Source organism: Anoplopoma fimbria, unplaced genomic scaffold (assembly GCF_027596085.1).
Source record: "Anoplopoma fimbria isolate UVic2021 breed Golden Eagle Sablefish unplaced genomic scaffold, Afim_UVic_2022 Un_contig_11475_pilon_pilon, whole genome shotgun sequence".
Classification (NCBI taxonomy): Eukaryota; Metazoa; Chordata; class Actinopteri; order Perciformes; family Anoplopomatidae; genus Anoplopoma; species Anoplopoma fimbria.
The window spans coordinates 1-11239 of NW_026550868.1; the positions used below are offsets into that span (position 1 = coordinate 1).

The 11239-nt window shown below is 43.3% G+C and overlaps 1 protein-coding gene and 1 long non-coding RNA gene across 2 annotated transcripts; one reads left to right on the forward strand and one right to left on the reverse strand.

The window, feature by feature from the left end:
* The first annotated feature begins 943 nt into the window (after positions 1-943).
* LOC129115292 (uncharacterized) lies at positions 944-3274 on the forward strand. Its single transcript, XR_008532966.1, has 3 exons — positions 944-1005; positions 1958-2065; positions 2269-3274. It is a non-coding gene; the product is annotated as an uncharacterized LOC129115292 (long non-coding RNA).
* Positions 3275-4124: 850 nt separating this feature from the next.
* On the reverse strand, positions 4125-11182 carry LOC129115291 (nuclear pore complex protein Nup98-Nup96-like; the record flags this gene model as incomplete). The annotated part of the gene is made up of 9 exons (XM_054626882.1): positions 4125-5822; positions 6703-6814; positions 7415-7569; positions 8221-8462; positions 9191-9412; positions 9884-10026; positions 10138-10278; positions 10657-10814; positions 10895-11182. Coding segments are annotated over 9 exons (1691 nt in total), but the record flags the coding sequence as incomplete, so codon positions are not given.
* Between the last annotated feature and the right edge of the window lie 57 nt (positions 11183-11239).

An 11239-nucleotide genomic window follows, 5' to 3' on the forward strand; every position in this document is an offset into this window, starting at 1 on the left:
GGACCACTTTCGGCTCAGCTCCTTCTTCACCAAACGGTCCGGTACAATGCCCGCATCACTGCTGACGCTGCACCGAACCACCTGTCCATCTCCGTTCCATTTTATCCTCACTCGTGAATAAGATCCCGAGATACTTGAACTCCCTCGCTTGGGGCAGTGACTCACTCCCAACCCAGAGGGTGCAATCCACCGTTTTCCGGAAGAGAACCATGGCCTCAGACTTGGAGGTACTGACTCTCATCCCGACCGCTTCACACTCGGCTGTGAACCGCCCCAGTGCGTGCTGAAGGTCACGTTCTGAAGAAGCCAACAGAACCACATCATCTGCAAAAAGCAGGGATGCGATTCTGAGGTCCCCAAACCGGAAACTCTCCTCCCCCGGCTGCGCCTTGAAATCCTGTCCATGAAAATCACAAACAGGATTGGTGACAATGGGCAGACCTGGCCGAGGCCAACACGCACTGGGAACAAGCTCGACTTTGTGCCGAGTATCCGGACACAGCTCTCACTTTGGTCATACAAGGACCGAAATATTTTGCCACTTTAAATAGTGAAGAAAAAAACTACCTGTACACATTGAAGAATCAAAATAAACGAATATCTCATACGTACCTTCCTAAATATGTAGGTTCTGTTGTCGCCACGTCCGTCCTCATAATCATGTACGTCCTCTCACTGTCACATACATCTCTTCATCATCGCCTACGTCCGTCCTCATAATAATCATGTACCTCCTCTCGCTGTCGCCTACGTCACTTCATCGCCTCATGATAAACAAATAAATATTATTATTATAGATTCCTAACAAACGGGATACAAACAATTTTCTGAGTTTTTATCTGCTTATCTGTATATGAATATGAGTAATTCAGTGTCTTTAAAAACATATTCTGTCATTAAAGTTATTGAATAAATGACAGTGTTTTAATCTTGTGTTTTGTTCAGATGGATCCTGTTGGAGACGTGAAGACCAAACAGAAGACAGAATCCACCAAAACCACAAAGGTAGCAGTCGGATCGTCTCTGTTCTAACGAGGCTAAACACCTGTTTAGGCGTCTCATTTCCTACAGCAGGATTTCCGTTAACAAACATCATTGTCTTCATCAATAATTGTGAAAGAAACAAAAGATTTTTCAGTTAGAATTAAATATTTTGCCACTTTAAATAGTGAAGAAAAAACATCCTCTCACTGTCACCTACGTCTCTTCATCATCGCCTACATCCGTCCTCATCCTCGGCTACATCCATCTTCATCACCACCCACGTCAGTCCTCATAATCATGTACGTCCTCTCGCTGTCGCCTACATCTCTTCATCATAACCTTCATCCGTCCTCATAATCATGTACGTCCTCGCACTGTCGCCTACGTCACTTCATCGCCTACATCCTTCCTTATCCTCGGCTACATCCATCTTCATCACCACCCACGTCAGTCCTCATAATCATGTACGTCCTCTCGCTGTCGCCTACATCTCTTCATCATAACCTTCGTCAGTCCTCATAATCATGTACGTCCTCGCACTGTCGCCTACGTCACTTCATCGCCTACATCCGTCCTCATCCTCGGCTACATCCATCTTCATCACCACCCACGTCAGTCCTCATAATCATGTACGTCCTCTCGCTGTCGCCTACATCTCTTCATCATAACCTTCATCCGTCCTCATAATCATGTACGTCCTCTCACTGTCGCCTACGTCACTTCATCGCCTACATCCATCTTCATCGCCACCTACGTCTGGTCATAATCAACTTTGTCAGGTCATAATTGTCTACTTAATCACCTACGTTTTAATTTTCTTACAGTTATGACGACAGCCTGTCAGAACTAGATCTGGACTCTGGTTCAGTTTGATTCAGACCTCCTGATCTTGTCTGAACCGAGCGTTCGTCTGTTTGGCGTTGGGAGAAGAAGAATTCTCTCTAACACTGTTTTATTCTTGTGGTTTGTTCAGACGGATCCTGTTGGAACCAAAAAGCCCAAACAGAAGACCGAGCAGAAAGAACCTCTGAATATTTCTTCTCTATCTCTGAAATCAGCGGAATCGCCTGAAACTTCCAAGGTAGCTGTAGGGACGTCTCTGTTCCACCAAACACATGTTCCAGATGCGTCTGTTTATTTATTTATTCAAATAAACCATAAAAAAATAATAATAATGATAAAGACACAGACACTCTGAGATGTTACTCTGGTCTTAAATCAGCTGTTTGTCCTCCTTAAATGCCCTCACTACTACGTCAGTCATTATTATCTGTCTTTATTCAGGTTCAAAGTGAAGCCGTCCAGACCGGGAGGATCAAAATAATGGGAATCAAATCGTCCAATACGAGGAACACTCACCTGGAGGTGGAGTTCAACGGCGGGCCGCAGACGTTTTATGTGACAAATCGACTTCTTGCGGACGTGTTCGGCTTCAAAGCGGAGGACGACTTCACAGGAAGATTCTCTCGTGAGACGCCGCTCACAGCAGACGCCCAAATAAAAGGAAATAAAATTACAGAAATTAAGAAGCTGTAGCAAAAATGTACACATATTTGTGTACAGTGGAACGCCGTTGACGGGTGTGGTTGGTGTGTGTAGTTAGGGTGGTGGGGTCTTTATGAGTTACAGGTACTTTTGAATTTACATTTAAGGAAGTACAGTCTTTTTATTTCTTTCATCGCTCCGTCTCCAAACTTAGCCTACCTTTGTTTTTAATATGAATAAACAATAACAATTGTCTTGATTGGGGATGTTAAGTCACATGACGTAGTTCCTTCACTCCTACGTCGGCACTCCATGACTGAATGACATTTGAACGATGCCTCCAGTCTGAAGGTTTTTATGTTGTAAATGTTTTGCCTTTTACTGTATTTTCTGTTTGCTTTGCTGATCTCAGGCGCTTCGATCGTTATCCGCTGACATTCGCTCTAAATCTGTATGAAAAATTTTAACGTTTACAAAACCAAGCCAGTCGCCGTGGTTACTTCCTGTCTGAACAGCTCAGTCGGAAGATTTATTTAGTCGGAGTGTTAAATTAACACATCAACCAACGACTTAACCGTTGACATCCCATGTGCACAGATTGTAAAGCCCTCTGAGGCAAATTTGTAATTTGTGATTCTGGGCTATACAAAATAAACTGAATTGAATTGAATTGAATCCCTCGTCCTTAATGATTTCAAGTGACTTTGATCTATTTTTATATACATTGAAGAAAATATCATGAATGAAGCAGCCGGTTCAGTTTAAAGAGGTTCAGTGCTTCAGAGTTTAGTGAAGACATTTAAAACTGGAATCAGACTTATGTAAATATACTCGTTTGTTTGTTTATCCAATAAACAATTTTCTTATACTAATAATTTGTCTTTATTGACTATATTTTTATGTGCAAACACTAATAAACGTCAGAAGTCGTTTTACTGCTGTGAACTCTGAGGAGAAGATTCTGAGACCATCAGGTAAAGTTAACTGAAAGTAAAATGAAAATATTCTGGGGTTGAACATGTGTTGCCATGGAGTCAGAGAGTTGGCCAACATTTATTTACATTTAGTCAAAGTGACTCCATCAACATTTTATCCTGAGAAGCAAAAAGAAAACACGAGAACAAACTGTTTATTTCTACTCGACTTTATTAAAAAATATCATCAACAAAATCATCAGGAAACACACAGAGTATCCATCCATGTAAACTACACACACGCACAGCTTCTGTTTGTAACAGGAGAAGAAGCAGACATCATATAGAGCGTCCAGTTTGTTGAGAAACTGATTTTACTTTGAAGAAAAAGAAAAAAGAAAAACATTCTTGGCGAGCGGACATTTAATCTACAACAAAAAGAAAAACGATCGATCAATCAATCAATCGATAAGTGGAGAGTTTCATTCCAAAACACTTTGCATCCAATTTTATTAATAATCAAAGGTGGAGAATAAAAACGACCTGATATTCCCTGTTTGATTTTCCAAAAATATACAATATTTATATAATTACATGCAGTGAAATCTCTGACTGGCAGCTCGTTTTTGGGACGAAACTCTTCACTTCTGACGATCAAACTGAACTGAAGTGCTGATAAAAGAAAAAATACTCGTTTGTTTGTTGTTCACACACACACACACACACACACACACACACACACACACACACACACACACACACACACACACACACACACACACACACACACACACACACACACACACACACACACACACACACACTTCTGATTTACATTCAAACAAAACAGAAATCTACAAAAATAGACCATCAGACATTTTGCATGTTGAGCTTTCCTCAGAATCAAACCCACGTCGTTCACGTGGAACCCGTCTGAACGCCGCCGCCGCTCGCATTCAGATAATCGTCTTTATTCACATATCGACAGATGAACAGATGCTACTGTCACACTATGCTAAGCTAACGGCTGCTTTTTTTGTTCACGCATATCATAAAACCAAATCTTTCGAAGAAAAAAAAATAAATCCTCTTTTGTCGGAGCTAAATCGATAACGCGTCACTTTCTTTGGGGTCAAAGGTCAAACGAGGTCACATTTACACGCTCACATGCATAGTGAAGTGCCGTTACAAAGACGCCACTCCAACAAAATAACTCTGTTAAAGAGGGAAAGAAGTCGGTTTCTGGGGAGAACTTTAAAATAATAAACAGAACGTGTGAACGAGTTTACAGCTGAAAGAGAGAACGGATCGTTTTACAGTTGGAACGTTTTAGCTACTTTTTAATTAGATTTTTTTTTCCCTTTCTGCCGATTGGTTTCCATTCATTTCTGCATAGTATTAAAATCTTTAGCAGACTCTGGAAACTATCGGTACTAGAACATTACAGACGCTTCAATGTTTGTATTGTCTTATTGTTTGGAGACAGAACTCCCTGATGAAAAAGGTTTTCTTCACGTGATGCAGTTTAAACAGATAGATCTGAAAGTCTGCAGGAAATGATTTCACAACTTCAGTTAAACTTTGACATAAATGAACAGACTTGATAATAAAGATTGATTACAATGCAGCAGGTTTCAAGAGTCTGTGGAGCGACTTTCACACTCAACAGGAATAAACGGAAACCAGTGGAACAGAAGAACTCCCAGTTAGCACCAGAAGATCTTTGTTGTATTCTACGAGGTAAAATAATCCAGAGGCAGGTGTGAAAAAACAAAGTAGATTTGGTGAAACAAAAACATAATTTTGGTTCCTGTGACCCGGTTGGTTAACGTGGTTTTAAACGGTTAACGGTGACTGAATGAGGAGGAACTTCTGGTCAAGTGCTGTTGTTTCTTATTTTTTAACTCTCCCCTGAAGCGACGCACACACACACACACACACACACACACACACACACACACACACACACACAGACGAAGAGGAATGACGTATCGCAGCTTTGTGCCTGTTTTCAAAACAGACGGCGTCCAGAACCGACGAGAACAAACTCCGGAACCGAGTCGTGGAGCGGTTCCCTCCTCGGAAACAAACGACTCAAACTCGTTTCCCGTTTGTGTTTCAGCTCCTTTTATCTTTTTTTTTTTTTAATCCTTTTTTTCAGAATTCCATGATGTCTGAGCAGCGGACAGTTCAACACCTTCTTTAAACTTCAATCAGCCCTCCGCTGCTGTTCTGCACTCTCATTGGCTGACGGTGAGTTGCCGCAGGTACGACTGCGTGAGGCCTCGCAGCTCCTCCAGCGTGTAGTCCTCCGGCATCGGCAGGCGGCTGATGTGCGGCGCCAGCTGGCTGAGCGGCACGCCGAGGAGTCGGAGGCGGCGTCGCCCTGCTGCAGGCTCAGCACCACCCGCAGGATGTTGGCCACGCGCTTCGCCATCTCTGCATGGGGGGAGGGAGAAGGAGGAAGGGGCGGGGCTTGGTGAGCGAGGGGTTTTCAGCGAACAACAACAGCTGAACGATCTGAGAACGGCAGGAAGTCCAAACTTCCTGTGACTCAATTCTGTCTGAAGAAAATATCTCCGGCTTCAAAAAACACTTCCAGACCTTCTGAGAGCATCGACTCCCCTCAGCCTCCCTCATCGCTTCAGCTATGCTCCTCTAGTCTCTGATCTCTGGTAATGTCACACTGTAAACAACCAACCTGTGCTTAAACCAACAGGAGAGCTAGTAACGTTAGCAGCACCGCTAACGGCTAACAGGAGGAGAGCTAGTAACATCATTCATTAAATCATTAAAGCTACTAATGAATAGATCTGTTTAAATACATAAAAATACAATATTTTATTTCATAATCATTTCAATTGAATGTTTTTAATGTTAAAAAAACCCACTATAAATTACTATAACAAAGTAAAAGTATTATATTTAGTATTTTTGATGGTTTACAGAGTGAAAGGATTTTTAAGGGACGGTGACAAAATGAAAATATTCTGGGGTTGAACATGTGTTGCCATGGAGTCAGAGAGTTGGCCAACATTTATTTACATTTAGTCAAAGTGACTCCATCAGCAGGAAACTATGGCTTTCATTCTGAAGGACAGTTAAAGCTGATGAAGATGATGATGATCGTCAGAGATAATTACATCCTCCTGAAGTGGGAGTCACATATTGTTTCCTGTCTCTCTGTTCATATTTCTATAACACGTTTCCCTTTAAGTGACTGAAGTTCTCTCTCTCTATCTCTTTCTCTCTCTCACTGTCACCTGACGCTCACCTTCATCTAACGCCAGCCAATCAGAGGCCAGGTGTGTTCTCTTACCTGATTGGGCGAGGCGGTCTCTGGCGGAGCTGCAGGGCAGCAGCTCGATTCTGCTGCACAGAGACGTCACGTCGCCGTAGAGACGCTCCAACTCGTAACCGGCGTTTTCCATCTGGAACACAAAACTACTTTCAGGTACTTGTACTTTAGTACTTTGACTTTAAGCAACCTCGATTTTCACTGTAATATATATGATGAATAATATAATAAATAAAAGTCCTGCACCTCTTTGGAAACAAAACAATCATGGCGACAGAAAGAAGACTCTTGAAACAATGTTGGATATATCGATTCCATTGTTTTCCAATTTTTGTTAATTAAATTATCAAAACATCAGTTTTTTTTCTTATTTCTTATTTATAATATTCAATTCAATTCAGTTTATTTTGTAGAGCCCAGAATCACAAATTTGCCTCAGAGGGCTTTACATCCTCTGTCCCGGAACCCTTTATATATGTTTAGCATACTGAGCAGCGTTTGAATTATCTGTTCAATAATATTAATTAAAGCCTGATTAGTACCCACAGCAACACTTCCTGCCTACTTTCACAATAAAAGCCATCTTCTTTATTGATGACACCAGGTACAGGAAGTGACATCGACACTGAAGCACGTTGGCTCCTTGTCTTCTTCTTCAGTCTCGTCTCATATTGAACATTAAAAAAACCCTTTCAAAATAAAGTTGATTGCTTGAATCTGAGCGTTTCTGTACCTGCTGGATGTCCTGCAGAGTCTTGATGACGCGGATGTAGTCCAGGTAAACCCTCCCCGCCGTGTCCCAGTCCTGGATGGTGGCGCTGTGTTCAGGGACCGCCAGCCCCTCCAGGAACTCCAGCAGGTAGTCGTGGTTGTCGTTGATGATGCAGTCTACGGGAGGACGGGAGGGACAAGTTTAGAGTCTTGACTTTTAAATTCATTGCTCCCGCCAAAAGATCATTACTGACCCTCTATACAGCTCCAAGACTTTTTGTTTTTATTGTAACGCTGATAACAGTCTGACAGGAAATGAGAAATAAGTACAAATATTGCTATTATGATAATAATATTAATAATGTTTATTTTTCCAAATCATGCATTTGTAGCTGATTTGGACCATTAAAAAAATATTATTATTATATAAGCTATAAATTATATAATAATGTAATGTAATGTAATATAATAAATAATGATTAATAATAAATATATTTCTTCCCTAATTCTTTAAATTCTATGTACCATTTAAAAAAATAAATCTGTATAATCTGTCTTTGTTGGACAATTAAAGTTTTATAATTGAAAAAAATGATTTTATTTTTTTATGCAATTGCTGCAAATTGCACCACAATAAGACTTTAAAAATGTAAAATAATAACTTAAAATAAATTTGGCATAAATCCAAATGAAAAACAAACAGAAGCACTTTGTATTTTGACTATTCGTCTGTTTTCTCTTCACTTTGTGTCACTAGAAGTGTTTTATTCTGAACTCATTGAAGGACCTGTCTGTGTGTTTTTCTTAAAGTGACAGTAGCTCACACACCTGAGGCCAGGTGTTGGATGAGCAGCCGGTGACACTGGCTCCAGAACCCGGCCCGGTAAAGGTGCAGCGCCTCCTGCTGGTGGTCGGCGTCGCGGCGTGCTCTGGTGGCCTTGGCCTCGTGGATCCACTGCTCCGGGATCAGCAGCCTCTCCGTCAGGAAGCGCTCCCTCCGCTGAGACTCGTCCGTCTCCTGCAGGCGGCAGTGCAGGGTCAACATCTCCCTCACCGCTCGCTCCCGCTGACTGAAGACACACAGAGAGAGGAAACATCAAACACCACAGAAGAAGAAGAAGAAGCAGAAGAAGAAGAAGAAGCAGAAGAAGAAGAAGAAGCAAGGATTTGTCTTTGTCACTACGACTGAAGCTGCTGCAGGAAGAAGCTCAAATAAAAACAGAATTAATCTGACATTAAAGAATAAAGCAACTCTTTTCCTTTCAGTCTTCACATATGCTGAGTCAGCAGGTTGATTTAAGTCTTTTATGCAAATTACAATTTACCAAATGTAACAAGGACAAAAGATATTAACTGTATATTAAATGATATATGTGATAGAGATATGCAACGTGACTGTGTGCCCTATTCATGGAAAGTCAATTAAACTGTTGATGGATAAATAAACCAGACAAAAGAGACCTGTCAATCAGTGTGTAGCCCCGCCCTAAAGCATCCCCTGCTTTATGGTCTGTTTGACTCTAAATGGAGCATCATTTACTAAATGAACATCATGCTGTATTGAAGAAGACTTGAAACTAGAGATTGAGACCATAAACTCATGTTTACAATGTTTACTGAGGGAATAAATCAAGAGAGAAGTAGAGTCATTTTCTCATAGACTTCTATACAACCAGAGGAGTCGCCCCCCTGGTGGACAGCAGAGAGAATGCAGCTTTAAGAAATTGCCTCCTTTTGTTAAATTTTACGTTCCTGGAGTAAAACACTGACTATGATAATGATAATAATCTGGACGTACGTGTCGTTGGGGATGTGCAGCAGGATGAAGACGGCCATGTGCCAGAGGCCGGCGCTCTCCAGCTGGGCGGCGTAGCTGGCGTGGAGGAGTCCCTGCCGCGAGGCACTCAGGTGGCTGTAGTGCAGCGCCTGCAGGACGCCCCACAGGTGCCAGCTGAGCCGGTAGTCCAGACGGTCCCAGGTGAGGGTCAGAGGGTCCAGCAGCTGCTGCAGGCTGTAGTGTCTGAACAGAGACAGGGAAGGAGCGTTAAAGACGTCTGCTTCCTCTACAGCTCTCTAAACTCAGAGGCCTGCTCTGTCCAAACAAATGTTGAGCGTCTCTGGAGGAGAAAATTATCCTTTTTTTTAATACATGTAGATTCACTTTTGCTTAAATCCGGCACTTCTTAAGTTTATAGTGGTAGAAATTAAATCTAACAAACTACTTCACCCAGATACGTATTTTCACTGCGGTCACAAATGGAGGAAGCACATATTAACGGAACGGCTTAGCAGCAATCTAACAGCACCATAACTTACATTTATACAACCACAATTACACTTATTCTATTTTATAGGGTGACGTCAAAGACATCAATAGATCAAGATTCACATGTAAAATAATCACATTTTAATTAATTTATTAATCAACATTAAATAAATAAAACAATTTTGTTTAATAAGCGGTTTTCTAAAATCGATGTGGCTGGGTTACCTGTCACTGTAGAGTTTGAGCAGGTGGAAGCAGAGGTCGTGCAGCGATCGTTTAGACTCCTCCTCCTCCTCCATGTCCGGATGCTCCGCCTCCATGTACGGAGGGAGGGGGGCGCAGGCGTATTTACCCCCCTCACATGAGCCCTGCAGGACGGAAACAACCACAACGATGAGTCTGAGAGGGAGGGGAGAGAGAGAAGGAAAGAGAGAGAGAGAAGGAGAGAGAGAGAGAGAGACAGACAGACGGCAGCTTACCTGGAAGGCGGCTTCGTATCTGGCGAGGGCGTCGGCCACGGAGGCGGTGGGCGGCAGCATGAACCAGAGGTGGACGGCTACGCAGCGCTTCCAGTCCAGCTCGGAGCAAACGTTCACCACGGATTCAGACGACTGCCACACCTGCAGGGTTCAGACAGGAAACGCATCACGATACAGGAAACGCATCACGATACAGGAAACGCATCACGATACAGGAAACGCATCACGATACAGACTCTTCAGCGATGAAGCTTCACGCTATAGCATATGTTCACACACACGCTGTCTGCCCATGCCAGATTTGAACAGATTTGTTTGACAAATGTCTCTTTTGAAATTATTCCAAGAAGCTTTTTACCAAATTCACATCAAAAACAAACTAATCCTTCACATCTGAGAGAAGCCAGTAAACACCTGCAGCAGTAGTTTTAGAGAAGGAGAGAGAGAGAGGAGTGAGAGAGAGAGAAGGAGAGAGAGACAGAGAGAGCGAGCGAGAGACAATAACTGACGTGTCCGTACCGGTTTCCCTGCGAGCAGTGTGTAGATGCGTAGCCTCTCCTCCGGCAGGTAGCTGTCGGTCTGCATGCGGTTCCAGTCGGCGAGCTGGAGGGCCAGCAGGTCCCGACAGTACTGAGAGCCGGTGGCCTGAGACAGCAGCAGGGACAGACGGTGGTCTCCTGAGGACAGACGGCTGCGTTAGCAGGAATGATAGTTTTCTCTGTGTTGAGATTCCGCAGCGTTCTTCAAACCTCCTCACCTTCCTTCTGCGCCAGCCGACACGCCTCACTGATGCGGTTTCCGTCAGGTAGCTGAAGATGGCGTCCGTGTGGCGACCCTTCGCCGCCAGCGCCACCTCCTCCTCCACCCGGCAGGCGGCTCCAGCCGGACAGCCAGGCCGAGAAGGTCCGCCTCCTCTCCAGCTGCTGCTCATACTCGTCAGGCGTCTCGGTCGGGCATCTCGGCGTCGGACTCCAGATCGGCGGGGCCCAGCCGGCCCCACAGGGCTCGCACAACGTCCAGACCTCGGCCCAGTAACCCAGGAGAGCTGGAGTGGAGAGACGGAGATAAAGAATGTCAGAATCTCAAGAACCAGAATAAATAC